Here is an 18,051-nt window from a genome sequence, read left to right as displayed (position 1 = left end):
ACTCTGGCGAGGCTACACCTCTGTTCACGCCATGACTTCCTGTTCATTTAAAAAAAACTCTTCTCATTTACTGATTTCCTGACTCTCCTCTCTGACCTCGGCCTTCTCTCTGTCGGTCTCTGTTCCTCTTTGCCGATCTTTTTTCCTGAAAAAGATCATGTAAAGTCACATCCTTTCTGGTCTTCATCAGGAGCAAATGAATCACAGTTGTCTTGATAAAAATTCACTTGTAATCCATCCCAGCGTTGTACTTCATATCAACTCTAACACATACTGTAAACCTTGTGCAGCTAAATCCTCATGGAGATGCACTGAGATGAAAACGGGAAGGCGAGATGAGCTGACAATAAGATACAAAACCAGAAGGAAAGGGACCATAGATTGGATTATTAAAAAACAAGAAAGAAATGGTTCAACAGTATCAAGAGGTTTTTACTACCTCAGAGTTTGGGCATTAATATGGCTGATGTGCACTGACTGCAAATGACAATCATAGCATTTGACTGTGCTGCCCCTTTTTAATGGACAGATCATTACTGGTCACATCTGATTGTGAACTCACACTATGAGGATAATGGAGTTCAAGAGGTTTTACCCTACATTACGATCTTGACTGTCATGAAGTGGTACGATCCAAACATCAGAGGCGTAAACCTAAGTCTATTAGAGTCATTGCAACCTCAGTCAGAAAAAATAAATGATTTAAAACTAGACCTGGACCTGGAAGTTAAACAGACTAGTGACTTGATTTACCATAATCAGTGACTTGACTTTATGTGTCTAGGAAAAAATGGGGACTAGAGACTCACTTCAGACCAGGATCAAATAACTTGAGTCACGTCTGCCAAGTAAACCAAACCTGTTTAAGTCATTTATTTAGCATCATGTGAAAGCTTTGCACTAAATTTGATTGTAATTTTTAGTGCAATTTAATGGAATTCTGCTGCATTGGTGCAGGAGTGAAACACCTGCACAACAAAGACACATAGAGAACCTTTCATAAAATCCAAGGACCGTAACACATGGAAGAAAGTGTTCAACCCTTTTCTTTCAATGAATATCATCAATGGTTAGTTCTTTTTACCGTCTCTACTCATGTGATATACGGCTCTCTATCCTGCAGTATTCAGCAACAGTTAGTGTGAGCAGATATTATTAATGTGAGATGTGATTTAGTTAATTCATCTAATTAGTATGCTAATGAGCTGCTCGCCATCAGATAAAAGCATAATTTGGAGGGCTTGATTTCTAGTTGATATTCAACCCGTAACTTCTCTACTGTAGAACAAAGCCAGGGGGTTACTGACAGTTTTACAAAGCTCAACACACACACACACACACACACACACACACACACACACACACACACACACACACACACACACACACACACACACACACACACACACACACACACACACACACACACACACACACTGGCTACAGTAGTAATGGATGGGGTCATAAAAACAGACAAACCTCTTCATTATTTTGTCCCAGCCATGTGTGCAGTGGCAGTAAATGTCTCTTTTATCTAGCAAAAGAGGTTTTAAAACACAAAAAAAAGATTAACAACAATAACAGTCTCAGTCAGGGTAAGATGCAAATCAAGACTATTTAAAGTCTAGTTACCTGTTTTTATATTTACAGTCTTTCAGGCTTTTTTCAATTCATGAACAGCAGTCTACATGCAAGACAACAATTATAGGACTGTTACTTTATCATTGCTCTAATAATCAAGACCATGAGAATAAACCTGAAGCAACTTCCCATCACGCTCAGCAGGGAGGTGGAACATTTCACATATTAATGGTGCAACATCAGCAACAATGGAGCAGCAGATAAGAGCATAGAGCGAAACATTTGCAAAGCACAGCAGGCGTTCAAGATGCTACGGCCAGTCTGCTTTATGAAACCAGTTCTCCAACTACACCATGCTACACTTCATTAATACCAACTTGGAAACCGTTCTGCCGTTTTGTTATGAGATGTGGCAAACCACTAAAGCCCCCAAAAGCAAGATACAGGTGTTGGTCGACAGGTGCTTTACGCTACATCCTTAAGCTTTGTTGGCCCATCACAACCACAGAGGAGGTGCTGCGGCGGATTATTTACCAGCAAGATAAAGCCAAGTGAAAATGGATAGGTCACACCCTTGGGGAGGACACAAATAACATCACAAGACACAAATACATTTTCCAGAGAGAGATGGAATTGGGTAGGAGGAAAAATTCCTGGAGATATTTCATGGTTAAACATTTGCAGAAAATGTAATGTAAGCTGGTGAGAAGCAAAACCCAGATCCAGAAAAGATTGAGAAGGCAATCTCTGGGAAACACTCACCTGTTTTTTAATACCTGGCTAAAACTAATGATGACTAATAAATCAATCTTGTAATAAATTCTACTTTCATGAAGGTGTTGACTCAACTTGTTGATCCTTTTTGGAGGCATTGGTTTGTGGTGCTGCTGAATTAATACGGTGTTTCTAATTGTAGGTTTATCTAATACACAGAGAACTCAGTATTACTACTCTTTCAGCCATGTTGTGCCAACAGGCATATATACATATTTCCGCCAACAAAAACTGAAATTGATTGATCCAGCTTTTCTCCTTTTAAAATCTGCTTTACACATCATACTTACACTAATATTTACTAATATTCTCTTAAAACAATGTTTAAATAGGATTCAAATTAAGTCCAACTGGTAATAAAAGCGAAAGAGCCATTCATGCTTTCAATTCAAAGTGTAAATAAAAGCAGTAATTGTTGTCATCAGTGTTGTGATGCCGTCAGTGCTCATGTGAATGGGTAGGAAGATTGGCTTTATTTATTTTGATTCTGGGAAATGAGTCTTTGTTGTGACAGAAGTGGAGTACCATAGTTTCCTGATTTGTTTGTCTGTATCTGTCTCTGAGAGACAGCGATCCAGAACGAATGACAAAACCAAATGAAGAGTGACAGTTGTTATGACAGAAGCAGAGTATTCGTTTGTCACACTGTGCAGGGAATTATCTTAGTTTTTGGTCTGAGGTTCATTTGAGTACTCAGTCTTAACTTAAATGTGCAGATTTCACATTTTGAGAAGCCATGCTGCCCCTAACAGCACCTTGAACAAAGGGATGAAACACAGATCCCACAGCTGTCACTCTAAACTAGATGGATTATGATCTAGTGGGATGTGTCGCTCTGCATGTGTTTTTACTCTCATGAATATGTTGGAACGAATTACCTTTTCAGTCAACATTAGTCTCAGTGATTTGAGTAACCCTTAAACTGTTAGACATGTGGCAGTTGGTGGATCAGCTGGATGAGGGCCTTTTTTAACCTTTATAATGTGCTCTCTGTCTTATCCTTTGCCAGGAAGGGTTGGAAAAATAAACATTTAATCACAGATACTCTCCCTTTTTCCTCTCTTCCTTTCTCCCTGCTTTATCTCTTCTACCTCCACTCTTCTTCCTCTCACCCCCTGGCGCTCTCCCTCCCTCCTGTTTGCTCTCTCCCAGTTTATCTCTGCTTAACCATGACTGTAGGCCAAACTGCGTGATGGTGTTTGTGGGAACCAACCTGCATGTGAGAGCTGTTCGGGATATCAACCCTGAAGAGGAGGTATGAGCAAAAAAAAGTACTCACACTTCATCCTCCCAACATTAACACCATGGGAAATGAGGATTTTATCGACTAGGATGATGCCTCTGCTTTCACGTTCGTGTTTTTTTTTAGCAGTGTTTACTGAACATGTTTCTATTCACTGTTGTTATTGATGGAGGAGCCAAAGCCCAAGGCAGCTTGGCATCATACATAATCTGACACTAAGAGCAGTATTTTACCCGGGCGGGAAATCACTGACTATAGTGTGAGTTTTATAATGTCATAATACATGTTGATGGAAATACAGTGAACCTAATGTTTCTAAAGTAATCCTAAGCATTGTAGCAAAGTAAAAAGATCTCTGCAAGACAAGCAGAATGACACACGTAACATGGCAGCGTCTATTCTCCTATTCCATACTTTACATTCCCTCCTGACCATGTAATGAGATGCAGCCATCCATCCTTCTGGAAGATACACACACACACACACACACACACACACACACACACACACACACACACACACACACACACACACACACACACACACACACCTTATCTGCTTAACTCTTGTCTCTGTTTTCAGCTGACTATAAGCTACATTGAGACGTTGTCTTTGACTGAAGATCGAAGGAGACAGCTGGAGGACCAATACCATTTCACATGTCACTGCCAGCTTTGTGACTCTCAAGAGAAAGTAAGACACACATACACATACATATACACACACACACACAGACACACACACACACAGTTTTCATGGTTTCATATATTTACATAATCGTCATTCATTTCCAAACATAAATTATGCCAACGGCTACATTTACATGCACATAATGAACCAACTGGGAGCGGTACTCAGAGGATAGCATTTATTCAATTTAAGGAATACTTTAACCATAGTTTTATATCAATTAAAAGTTGAGCTCTGAATTCTGGAAAAGAATCAAGGTTGCTTATCAAGGGACGAGTCATTTACACATTTTCATTTTGGGAGTAGTGTGTTTCTTTTGATGTTTCACTATCCGCATAATATTCCTGTTCATTGTCCCTTGTTAATTAGCACAGTCCAGAAATGTTTGAATATTATACTCAAACCATGCAGGTTTTCCACCAATTTCGTTTCCTGCTGCTCATTTTTACACCTTAATGAACTCAGCCGATATATTGCATAATGCAGGCTGAAGAAAATACAAAGATACATTCACAGGAGTTGATGAATCACTCAGTACATTTCTGTTCATCTACAGCACAGAGAAGAACTTTATTAATAGCCTTGAGAGGGTTTGTATTTGATTAAACATGGAGGTGCTGCAGTGGAGAGGCTTACTGTACAAAATAAATTTGATTGCAGTGTGTTGCTGGTATGTTGCAGTACGACAAACTCAAATCAAAACTACTGCGGAGAAGTTTGAAATCTTAAGATTCCCACCAATATTTCAAAGGAGGTAGGAGAGTACTCCTTTTAAAGGATTTGCATGCATAACTACCTGATCCTATTATTTGATCACTGGGTTGCAGGGGCAACTTAGCCATTGGTTGTATTCCCAGGAGATACAAAATCCCTCCCATGCTCTTGCTGTTAGTATGCATGAAGTTCTTCCCTAATCCAGATTCAACCAAAAAGTCTCTAAACTTTCCAAAAATAGTTATTGCTTGAAAAGTGTCTTGAGGATGTATTTTCCTAATACCAGAAGTTCAAATGCACAGGTATGCACTCTCTCCCTATCAAACACACACACATACTGTACACACACTTCTGCCATGCGGCTGTTGGCATTGTGTCCGTGTAGAGTGTGTTAGTGTTCACTTTCCTGTCCTCTCCTCTGTTTCCCTCCTTCACCTTCACATTCTCTCTTATCTCCTGCTGTCCTCCTCTTCCTCTCGGTCACTCCGTCACGCTCCACCTCTTCAAACCTCTCCCTCTCTCCCCCCTCTGACCACCAACCAAAAAATGAGAAATATTATCTTTCTGATGCAGTTTTCTTTCCCATCCATCTTAGTCCACTCAGTCTCTCACTTGCAATAAGTCTCCCTCTCTGTCTTTTCGCTGCCTCTAGCTTTGTTCGCCATATAGCCGTTCATGACACTTTGGTCTTACTCTACCGAACCACAGCAGCACTTGTGTGTGTGTGTGTGTGTGTGTGTGTGTGTGTGTGTGTGTGTGTGTGTGTGTGTGCGTGTGCGTGTGCGTGTGCGTGTGCGTGTGCGTCTGGGACAATTGCATTCATTTTATTCAACCCACCTTTGTTCTACATACAACACACACACACACACACACACACACACACACACACACACACACACACACACACACACACACACACACACACACACACACACTTACTGTTGTTCCCCCTCTTTCTCTTAATCTTCTGATGATGTTGGCAGGCTGGTGGGTTGTGACCCAAGGTTGTCATGGCTACTAATGACTGTTGACATTAAACCAAGGAAACCGTGTTTGTGTTTTGTTTTTTCTCAGTCTTTATGTCTTGCATTAGTTAAGATACAACAAGGTTTTCTTTAACAACGTAGTTTTATTTATCAGGCATATAAACATCAAATGTAGGGGACGTAGGATTAAGGTTGCAAATGAAGCTAGAGTCCCTGGGGTTGGGCAATACAATATTTTCCAACTGTCAATAGAGGCAAATAAATGTATATATGTGGTCTTTTTTGCAGATATCAAGTTGTTTTGAAACATTTCAGCCTATAGGATGTTGTTCATCTACTATACAGAAGACATAACCTTGAGATCTTTGCTGAGCAACACACAGTAAAGACATGCTGAACACTTTTCCTGCACTACAGTATTTGAAAGGAAGTCTGAGGGTGTCCTCCAGATAAGATATTTACTTATATTCAGGTGTTAAAATGTCGATAAACTCACTCTATTCCGTGTGTTTTTGCCTTATCTACCCACTACTCATGATAACACCTGTTTATATAATAACCTGTTTCTTGCAAAGTGGATTTCAATGTCCTCTTTGTCCTAGGATGCACTGATGCTTTCAGGGATAGAATCAACATGGTGTCCGCTGAAAGAGGCTCTACCGAGACTGGAAGGACTAAAGGCAGAGTCGGGTATCCTTTACCTCAGAGTGTAATCATTGACCTTTACTGTATTAAAGCATGATGATTAAATAAGTCAAAGCTCTCACCTGAGGACATTTCATCAGTAAAACAAAGTTGTCTTCATAATTTAGCATGATTTCCCCACGGTTTGAGCAGCTTTTTATTTTCACATTTTGACAGCGACCAGTATGAAGGTTGTTTTTCCTTAAGTGACCCTTCAGATTGGCAGGCACTACTAGAGGGCTGCAGTCATCTGTTATCGACTGTCAGCGATGACCTGCCAGACGAAAATCTGTATAAACTCAGGATGACCGACATGGCTGTAGATGCTTCAATTCACCTGGGACACTGGGAGGAAGCTCTGGGATACGGGGAGAAAACACTGCCTGTATACAGGTAAGCTGTGTGTGCGTCTGTGTGTAACATTGCCTCATTGGATGGCTCAAATTTTCTCAAATTTAAAGAACCAAACTTCCTTGGCTCCTTCTTCAAATCTGGATATCCAGTTGAGGTACTTTCCCTTCATGATTTGATTAAGATGTGAGGAAGAGGACAGTGACTCATCCAGAGTGCATCTGAAGGGCAGCTCCTTTAGTTAAAGCCGACTTGAACAACTGTCTTTGTGGATTATTACTTCAAAGTTATTTCTTCAAAGATTTGGGCTTCTGCTCAATCCTGGTGCCTTAATAGTCATCACAAGGCTTCCAGACGGCATTTCATGTTATTTTAGTTAGAGCCAGCTCCCTCGTGTTAGCATTCTGGAAGAGAGGGGAGATTCTCAGATTACCTGTAGAGATTGAGAAAATGCACGGCAAGGGTCAAATGTAATGCGTCCTCTGTATGTTTTGAGTTTCAGATGGAAAATGAGCACTGAAAGCTGTGAGTTAGTGTTGAAAGACTTTCACAATGGGATATATGTGACTCTTTGTCCTGATACACAAGACATGGATTCCATCTGTTATCCCTGTAGAGGTGAAATTGAGCTGAACAGGGTTAATTACAAACACAGAATAATCATGTTTTGTGGACAGCCATCAGAGTCACTCATGCAAATATATCCTGAGGAAATAAAACACAAAATATAAAAGTACTTCTTTAACCAGATCTCCAGATACAATATGATCACTTTTCTTGCAAGCCAATTTCATTTAATTTGCTAAATTAGATGGATTTAGATTCAGTTAGGAGCCACATTTTGTATTTCAAAGGGCAATATTTAATTATAGCATGGTTGGAAAGGGAAAAAAGAGTAGAGAGGAGGCGTTCAAAGTCTGAATTTTACACGAATAGCAGATACAAATGGGCAGAAGATTAGTTGAATGTGCAGCAAAACAAAAATGTGCAAAGAAAGAGAAGACAGGAAAATATATGGGAACGGGAGGAGATGAAAGGGAGACCAAGAGAGCATTAGCAATTAGCAGACATAAAAATATCCTGTCCTAATGAAGGGGGGGTGACTGAAACCATAATAATCTAATATCTGAACAAATGCAAACTTTTAGTGTGAATTAAAGTCAGATTACAGTAAATTGCATCAACACTTTTAATTGTTTTCTAGATGAGGTCCTCCAGCCCTCACTCATTTTCACTCCCTTCTTTTCTGCTCTTTTTCTCTTCCAACTCTTAACTCAAATTGATCCCTGTGAACACACTAACAGAGCAACCTATCTGCAGTAGAGGAACTGTAACACATGTTATCAATAAATGATCATTCACGGAACAGAAGAAAGAGAGAGATATTGATGAGGAGAAGGGGATGGAGACTTTGGTGTCAGTTTAAAGAAAGTGGAAAAACATGCCTCAAAGCAGCAAACCAAATCGAGGGATGGTTGTGGGTGTTTAGGAAGAGGGGAGGGAGGTGTGAGGTGAGGATGGAAGAAAAAGAGGGGATTTGATCAGGTGATAAATGATGAATGAGAGAGGGGCACAGGGATGAAGGGAAGAACGAGGAACAGAATCACAAGGGAGAGGTGGAAAAAAAGGGGTGTTAGAAAACCTGGACAAAGTAAAGCATAAAGTAGGGAAAAAAGAGGAATGCAGAGAGAATTATTTTGGCAGGAAAGGGAGACAACAATGAAAGGATGGAAGAAGGCAAGAAAAGCATTCAGGAGAAATAAGTGAGAGAGTAGGAGGAATATCTTCCATATTCATCTCCTATCTTCCTCTGGGCTCTTCAGATAGCAGAGAAGAAAGATAGCTGCAGGAGTTCTCTGTCTCTCTTTCTCCTGTCCTTCCCCTCATTCTGTATTCCTTTCTTCTTTCTCTCTCTGCAAGTTTTTTTTCCTTTTCGATTTCTCTATTCAACTTGTGATGTATGGAGATGGTTTTTCCCTGCGCCCGTGTGCGGATAATTCACACCTGCTGCAGGCTGCACACACCAGTGTTATTGAATGTGTCCACGCTGCACATATTTTGCTGCTAGCACACACACACAGACACATACACACACACATTCGCAAATACATGAATGCATGAGTGTTTATGTATTCCTGAAAACATTCACACAGTGGTCTGTTTGTATCAAGAAGTGTTCGCTTAAGCTCCTAAATGGATAATTTGATTTATGTTGCCTCTCTGGATGCGTCTTGTTGCTTAGTGCTGTTTTTCCCCCATTATATCTGTGGCTAACAGCCCATTCATACATGATGTTGCATCCCTTTGAGATGAGCAGAGCAGCACTTATAAAGAGTCAAAGCTAAATATTTTTAATGGTGTTCAGCCTCCATGCGTTTATGTGTTTTGGCGATTCACTGAGAATAACCAAGCTAGGACTTCTCTCTGTAGATTCTCCTGATTTGCATCTATTCAGCAGTTCTGTAGAGGGAAATCTCTTGCATAAGATATCTGCATCAACAGTGGCCTCGGTGGACCACTGAAGTGCACCCACGCTGTCAGTCTTCATGGATCTGTCGGTGGTTGCATGTGAAACACAAAGCCTTTTAAACCCAGCACTGTTCTTTTTACTCTGTGCTGAAAGACAACAAGCAGAATACTGACTCAAGAAGAGGACGACAAGTAAGTGTATGTATTAATAATTGCGGGTTCTGGTTACACCTCATGGGGTGATTTCTGCTAATGTTTACATTTCAAAATATTGTAGAAATTGTAGATCTAAGGAGTTGCAAGATAAATAAGCAAATGCTAGTTGATTTAAAGGTTGGAAAAGAAATTGAAGAAAAGTATCTCCACTAATTTGCATCTCTCTTGTGAATTACTGGATACATTTCGTCTAGAAAGCATCCCTTTTTGATTAAAGTGCACTCAGCTCATAAACATATGTAACATTGCATGAGGCAAAAAGTGTGAAAGACACGGTCCTACTGCATAGATTACTGTGGTTAGCTCTCAAGAGACCCTCAAGGCTTGTATCTGTAATTCATCCACAGTGATATGTCGAGATTTCTCTGGAAAGAAGTGTTTGCTAAATAGTTAAACTGTGATTTAAAAACACAGAACTGAAATTACTGCTGCATTGGACAGAAAACAAAATGCAATTAAGAAGAAGACTCACAGATGATCTGTCCTCCATGTTTCCCTCTCACTTACAGCCGGCCCTGGATCTTTTCTTCCGAACGGGAGCATCATTAGTTCCACTGCATTTGCTGAAAATGCCACACTTTTCCATCACTATTAATGTTCCCTTCCTGCCCTTTCTCTTACTCATTGCCGAAAGCTATGGCTTTCTAACTAGCTGCATACGGCAAGATCTTATTTTTTATTCAATTTACTCTCCTGGGGGCAAAAAGCAGAGGGTAATTCAGGAGACAGCAAGTTAATGAAATTATTTTAATTGCTGTGTGTTTCTATATGCAAAGAGGAAATATAATTGGTGTTTGGTGTTAGTTTGTGTTTGCATGTTACGCTGGCTTAAATCACTGGCTTTGTAATTAAATCAATATTGTAACTTGCTGTAATTCATGGATGGCTAATGTTGTTGGTTTAGTTTTTGAACTTCCTATTTAATGATTCAATCCCGTCCACAGGATTGGCCGGGGAGCATCTCTGTAATTGGTAGGCCTGTCAGTTAGCAATGTAGTGGGGCTTGAAGGTATGAACAAATTAGCTATTAGCATTGTGAATGAAAACTCTGCTGTTGAATTATCAACAAAGCTATAGAGTTTTTAATGACTGACTGAGGCCACAACCAGTTAATTAATTTTGATTTCACTCCCTACAGAAAACTGATTTTCATTTTCAATCGAAGAGTGGGAAATTTTTATCGCTGGAAAGTTGTGTTTTCAGCCCATAAAGAAATAATGAAGATATACTGCTCTGTTATCAGAAGAAACAGGGCAGTTTATAATTATGTGTGATTGAATTTAGAGCATATTGAACCCTCTTGTGGTGTGTTTACTCTGGAGTGAAGAGAAATCTTGCAAATAAACTGGGGTAAAGAGAGTGAAAGCACATTTAATTGACCATATCTTTGTGTGCATGCATGCTCATACATTATTGCAAGCATGTGTGTGTCATTGTGTCTGCTCAGTTATTTGTTTGTGTGAGTGTCAGAGAGAGAGAATTAGCTAGACAAGATATTTAAATCTGTGTCTCAAAGTGCTTTGTCAGCACGCATTTAAATGCTGTCTTATAGCGGTTATATAAGATGTTTTTCATTTTGTATGTGCGATCATAAGAGCACAGAGAGAGAGAGAGAGCAGGAAACAAGGAAGATTTAACACGGCAGCAAAGGTAGAGTGCATGAGAGGATGAGTGAAGTGCAGCAGAGGAGAAGAGAAAGCATCCAACGTCACAAACTTAAATCCCTGCAGCTAACGGGGCGCAAAGCACAAATATAAACAGGTAGGAGAGCAGCAATGCACATGTGAAATAGGAAAAGGAAGGAGAGATTAGAAGAGAGGGAAGGAGAAGAAAGGAGGATAAATGACAAGTGGAGTCAGCTAAATGAGTGTTTTGAGAACTGCAGTATTTACAAACAACAAAGCTGCTTCCTCACCGTCCCTGGAGGGTGTTCATCGTTACGGGATTAGGAATGTCCCGGCCCTTTGTGTGTGAACTGTCTCCTTAAAGCATGTGTGTCTATACATTAATGTAGGGTGTACCGGACTGTAAGGTGTGTGTACCATTAAGCATCAATGCATATCCATAGAAATAAATGCATACAAGTTCAGTTTTAAGACAAATATGTGCATATCAGACAAGCATATATAAAACTGGGTAAAGGATAATAATGAACTGTATGAATGCATACACATACTCAGAAGTACAGCACATGTGAGGAATTCATTGAAAAATTGAAGCCAAATAAGAAATGCAAATGAGAAACTCTGACACAAAAGCATGTATAACACACACATGCTCTCACACACATGTTCGGGTGAACTGGAGCATCCATATTGCACCTGTGAAAATACTTAAATCATTTATAAGTTCTTGCTGGTGTTAAGAAATTCATTTTCACATCTATTTGTCTATGCATTACATTTGTTTACAGACATTGACGGGCAAAGCACATTTGAATTGTCTTGTTTTTTGATGATCTGTCTTGTTGTCTGATGCCTGTGCTGTGGAGTGTCTCAGGCTCTCAGTCTGACAGAGAGCAAACTCAAGTGGACGATGGAGTGGATTTCTTCTTGCCACTTCTACTGTGCATTGTTCCTTTAAGAGTGTTTATTTTCTTTAAAGATTATATTGGGTGTCTTGTGGGGGGCACTGGTGGAGTATGGGGTGATAGGACTGTTGATAGAAGCGATTTAGCTGTATATAACAAGAGGCAGAGGAGAGAGTTTCTGCATTTTGGCAGTAAATCATGTTACATCTTCCAGGGGCAGCATGATACAGGGCTGGGGTCTAACCTGCCATCTTGCTTCTTCTTCTCTTCTTCTCTTCTTCTTCTTCTTCTTCTTCTTCTTCTTCTTCTTCTTCCATTTGTCTTTAGACTGAACCAAGCCAACACTTCATTGTCCATGTCAAACAAGCAACTATAAATCCATTTGGAGGCCGGTGTTAAGATCAGCTGGTGCATAGCATGCTGACACCCAATGACCAAAAAAGGAATGGATAGATTATGCATTACGGTCATTCAACTGAGCAAGTTATTCATTTTCTTTCTCTCCTATTTAAAGACAATACTACCCTGATCCCCATCCAGTCCATGGAGTCCAGCTGATGAGAGTCGGAAAGCTGCAACATTACCTGGAACACCTCGAGGACGCTTTGGACACGTTCAAACAGGTATGAGGAATTAAATACTGACAGAAATGCTTGATTTGATATTTTGAACAGTGATCATCTTTTGTTTTTAGTTGTTTCCTTCACTTCTATCAGTTATAGCAACTTCCTCACCAGTATAATTGACGAGGTCTTGTAGGAAAAGAGCTAGCAGCACTTTTCTTTATTATATTACTATACAAATCAATAATCAACCACAAAAATCCTTAAGAACTAGAAACCCCGATCTTTGTGCAATGGTAAAGGCAAAATAAAACACTTGGTTGTATTAATAACTAGGTAGATTTAGTTGCTTATTGAGGAGGAAAGTTCTATAACCTATTTCCATGTTGTTGCTACACTAAGTTAGGCAGACTAAATAGCATAAATGATGTCTACTGCAGTTTTAATGTTGTTTACTTCTACTTTCTCAGGCCTATCGGATTATAAAGCTCACACACGGTGACGATCATCCCTTTACCTCGGATCTGTTGATGAAAATGGAGGAATGTCGCAGCGAGATGGACCAGCAATCCTCCAGCAGCCACAAAAGAAAAGAAAACTGAAACTGGACTTCTTTTAATTTAGTAGACTCATTTCACTTTGTCTTCATGTAGTCTCTGTTTTGAGTTTATCAATCAATCAATCCCATTTATCAGATTTATGAGATGAACAGTAACATTTTTTGATATGATTAACTTTGCTTTATTGAAGAGTTAGATCAGTAAATAAATATGAAATTCATTTCTGACTTACTTTGGCGCTTAAGCCGCATTCAATTAAACAAATACTGGAAGTAAAGGGAAAGAATTAGCCTTGATTTTTCTGAATGTAATAAAACAAATACCCCAACATGTACATTGTATTTCGATTTTCTCAGTCCAAGTGCAATGTAAGTAATCCTAGTGTGTGTGTCTGTGTGTGACAGAGGGACAATGAGAGAGCATGGAGACCCGTAGGCCTCTCTCTCCTGCGTTAATCTTAACATACCATCTCTACGGAGGATCCCATGTCCAAAGTTGTGTGTGTGTGTGTGTGTGTGTGTTTAAGTAAAGTAAGGTTTTCAAAACATCTATCTTTACTCTATACATATCCATCACACACACTTCCCATGCTAATCCATGTGTATGTGTGTTACAAGTTAAACTGTGTGTGTGTACAGTTAAACTGTATGTGTGTGTGTGTGTGTGTGTGTGTGTGTGTGTGTGTGTGTGTGTGTGTGTGTGTGTGTGTGTGTGTGTGTGTGTGTGTGTGTGTGTGTGTGTGTGTGTGTGTGTGTGTGTGTGTGTGTGTGTGTGTGTGTGTGTGTGTGTGTGTGTGTGTGTGTGTGTGTGAGATGGAATGTGGTGATGAGTTTCACACACTTCCCACGTTAATCCTAAAAATCTACTCTTTGCAAACTGATGACAGCGTTTCCTCTTAGAGGTGGTGTGACTGTGTGTGTGTGTTTCTATAGGTTATGGGAGGATTAGAGTGGCATTGTGTTTGATATTTATGTTGCTAAAAGGTTTTGCCTTTGTTAAACTTTGTGTGGCGTCTACACTGGAATAGCCGACACGGTAGTAATTTGTAAATGTCCTGAAGTAAACTATTCTCTGTTCACTTATTCAGAAGAAAAATAAGATATAAATTCAGACTGTATTAATAATCATCAATAGTTAACGAATTGCAGAAGCCACAACATTATTAAGATCTTTTAATTTGCCTCTTGATATCAGTGGGAGGGGGAAGAAAAGGCAGTATTGATAGTATCCTGAAAAGATGAAATGAATGTGAGGATCGAATGGAGTAGGCAGTAATGAAACGAGAGGACTGAATGTCCTGCTCTTCAATCAGCTGCTCCGTCTCTCACCCTCTCCCTTTCTCCTCTCTCACCTTTTAACAGCCATCAAATTACATTTACTACCGCTTAACCATAACCCTCCGTCTCCCCTCTCTGTCACCCGCTGTCTCTCTCCCCTGTTTTCTGTCCCTCTCACTCCCCAAAGGCGTTCAAATTAAAATCACTATTCATCTGTGCCTCTCTCTCCTCTCCTGCTGTGTGTCTCTGCAGGCGGCCTGAGCAAATCACAAAAAGGACATCGAGTGGTTTTAACCTATCTTCATTCACTCACCCTCCTGCCATTTGCTCTCCCCCATTTCCAATTTTCACCCTCATGCTGGAGACACTCCCTCTTTCAACCTCACCTAAAAGCTGTCTTTACTCTCTGCCTGCTATCATCTCTCACCTCTGTCTCTCTCCCTCTGTATCGTGTGTATTCTTTGTCTCCTCTCCAAATGTAAGCAGTGCTTTTTATTTCAATTCAAAGGACTTGAGCGTCTTCTCACCCAAATTGAATGTCAGGTCTCATAATACTAAGATTGAGATTTTAGGACAATGAAATCTAATCTTTTCTAATTCTGTGAATGTTTTTAGAATATGTTTCAGTCTAAATGTACTTCTGATTATGCCACTTTATAGAACTACAATTTAGTAATTGAATTGCCAAAAATCATCATTAAGATTTAAAATGTTCCTCAAAGCTGCTGGTTTATACAAGGAGATGCTTCTGTTTCAAGTTTTATTAAGAGCCAGAGACGGTAGATTTGATCCCCAGTATCGTTTCAGGATTATCATCGTGTGTTTAAGGATTCAGTGATACGAAGTGCATGTATTATAAAATCTTCTGGAGTAATATCAGCTTGAAATGAAGAATAGAGATAAAAACCTATCTCCGTGTAAACCCACATCATCACCATGTCTTCATCACCCCTCCCTCTTTCTTTCCTCTTCATAATCAGAGCAGGCTCTTAAAATCAGAGCGCTGTGGAGCTGAAGAGTAACCGCCTCTAAAGCATCTTCCTGGACACTTAACTATGAGCCCTTGTTGAGCGGGAAGTTTCTTGATTGTTTTGTAGGGATGGCTTTAGGGAAGTTTTGTCTTTCTGTCTGTTATTGGGTCAGTCCACTGCTTTGCTACAGACTGGATGTTTGCTATTGAATTTGGTAGAAACATTTATGGTCCCAAAAAGACTCCTATGGTCTCTTTCTGGTTCAGATATTACATCTAGTGACACAATGTGGATTGGGAAGCGATTCTCTAAACAACTACTAAATGGATACCGTTAAATGTGGCACAGATGTTTAATTATCCCTAATGATGATTTGTAGTCATTTATTTCAAGTTTAGGTTCATCTTAAGTTCTAATTTTCATTTTGGCCCGTACATTGGTTTGTGACTTAATAGTTTCCTATCAGCTGAAGTTTAAGATTCATCTAAAGCGCATTAACTGAAATGTTCAACAAGGCAAAACTGGTGTTGCCATCTGGCTTTGCTGTGCCATTTAATCGTTTCATTTTATTACAGTTTTACAAATGCTAATTTTCATCCTATAATAATAAGTTTAGTTAAATATGTAAAACAGCTCACAGCTTGATTTACTTATTTTCTTACCAGGTTAGCAGGAAACCTCAGCTTACATTATAAAAGACCTGTCTGAAAACATCATTGCTTTGTTTACTGTATTTCTGCTTCAAACTGGAGATGCTTGAAGTGTTTGCTCAAAAATAACTGAGAAACGCTGAATAGAAGTAGATATAATTAATGTTAACATTCAAGAGGAAATTAAAGCTATCTAAATCCAAACAGACAACTGATTACAAGAGGTTTTTATTTTGAGCAAAGTGGACCTAACAGTTATTAAACCAGGTTCCAATCTCAGCAACAACATTATAGCAAGGAAATGAGTCCCTTCGGAAAACTCTTGCCTGAGGTAAATTATTTTCGTGGTATGGTGAGTTCAGAAAAGAGAGTAATAGTCCATTTGGTGAGCGATGATTGCATATTATTTGACCAAAATTATTCTTAATGTTTTCCTTTTTAACCTGAAATTCCAGGATCCCACTTGTCTCCATGTTGTGTCTTACTTAACCTCGCCCATCTCATTTCTCCAGCAGCGTATCAGCTCTTCCACACGTCTCTCTCATCCCTTTTCTACCCAAATGTAATCCTTTACTCCTTTTTTCTCACTTGTCTCCTTCTTCGCATGCATTTCCCTTTGTGCTACCTTTATTATCCCCTCTTCTCTCATCTATTCTCTCCTGCTCTCTCATGCCTCCTCTCACCTCCTTCCTGTTCCCTGCTGTGCGTGGCTGATCAAAGCAGGCTCAACAGGGCAATATGTCACCTAGGAAGCAGCCTACAGGCTACTGAAGGCACACACACATGCACACACGCACACGCACACACACACACACACACACACACACACACACACACACGCACACACACACGCACGCACACGCACACTGGAAAATAATTGATAACTACTGCAAACCAGCCACACAATGTAAAAGCCTAACACCTTCCCTTGAGGTATGGTGGTATAAAAAATGTTCCAAAGTGCTTTACTATATTTCTCCTTTCAGCAAGAATTCAGCCAATAATGATAAAATGTCTCATAGTTTAATACCAGTACTCCGTGTGAGAGAGTTGGTGATATTTAGATCTCTCATTTTGGTAGGAAACCTTTAAAAATTCCTGTGAAAAATGTCAATCTTTAGCATCAATCATAGGATTACAGTTTCCAGGCAGATTCAGCTGACGGACACGAGGCTGCAGTGAGAAGTGTTTCTGTGAGCTGATCGGTCTTTCTCGAATTCTGTCAAAAAAGACTAGAGTGAAATGTTCAATCAGCACTCTAGTCTTTGTAATAATCAGCACTGCCGGTGGCATAACTCGTATTTTAACGCACAAAGGATGCACCGTTGTAACGTTGTGCCACCCTCTTTTGCACCCTGCAGTATTTTTTGTCTTGCACCTGAGACATTGCCTGTCTGTGTGCACAGTTGATCTCTCTCTTTAGTACTCAAACTGTAACCATTTACAAAACATGTTCTAGATGACATAGCTCAAAATATACCTTAGTTCCTCTTATTTATAGAAAATGTTTATATTTCAGTAGAAGTTGTTAAGCTGGTGAAAAGGTCACTGAAGAAAGAGCACCTGGTGCTTTGTCCTTATTCCAATAACAGCAGCCTCAGATTGATATAAATAAGACACAGTGTATATGTATGAATGATGTGTATGTTGTAGAGCCACCCAGTTTCTGTTGCCGAGCAATATTTCAGGAGACCTTTTAAATATGTCAACTTGTGGGCATTTCATTTAGGATGTGTGGCTCGCTCTTTGTTGACTATTTTTACTTAAAAGAATGAAGAATCAGATGGGAAAC

The 18,051-nt window shown here is 39.7% G+C and overlaps 1 protein-coding gene across 1 annotated transcript in view; it reads left to right on the top strand.

Annotated features, from left to right (window-relative positions):
* The window catches only part of smyd3 (SET and MYND domain containing 3), a 73,325-nt gene extending 59,628 nt beyond the window's left edge, over positions 1 to 13,697 (top strand). Inside the window, exons 7-12 of the mRNA XM_063880680.1 lie at positions 3,508 to 3,610; positions 4,181 to 4,291; positions 6,591 to 6,678; positions 6,891 to 7,065; positions 12,753 to 12,861; positions 13,272 to 13,697. Of these exons, the coding sequence (XP_063736750.1) occupies positions 3,508 to 3,610; positions 4,181 to 4,291; positions 6,591 to 6,678; positions 6,891 to 7,065; positions 12,753 to 12,861; positions 13,272 to 13,403 (718 nt within the window). The 3' untranslated portion in view covers positions 13,404 to 13,697. The remainder of the gene's footprint in view (positions 1 to 3,507; positions 3,611 to 4,180; positions 4,292 to 6,590; positions 6,679 to 6,890; positions 7,066 to 12,752; positions 12,862 to 13,271) is intronic.
* Positions 13,698 to 18,051: the final 4,354 nt, after the last annotated feature.

The sequence above is a fragment of the Eleginops maclovinus genome, chromosome 4 (genome assembly GCF_036324505.1).
Source record: "Eleginops maclovinus isolate JMC-PN-2008 ecotype Puerto Natales chromosome 4, JC_Emac_rtc_rv5, whole genome shotgun sequence".
Classification (NCBI taxonomy): domain Eukaryota; kingdom Metazoa; phylum Chordata; class Actinopteri; order Perciformes; family Eleginopidae; genus Eleginops; species Eleginops maclovinus.
Note: the sequence above shows the minus strand (reverse complement) of the source record. Positions and strands in the feature narration are given on the sequence as shown.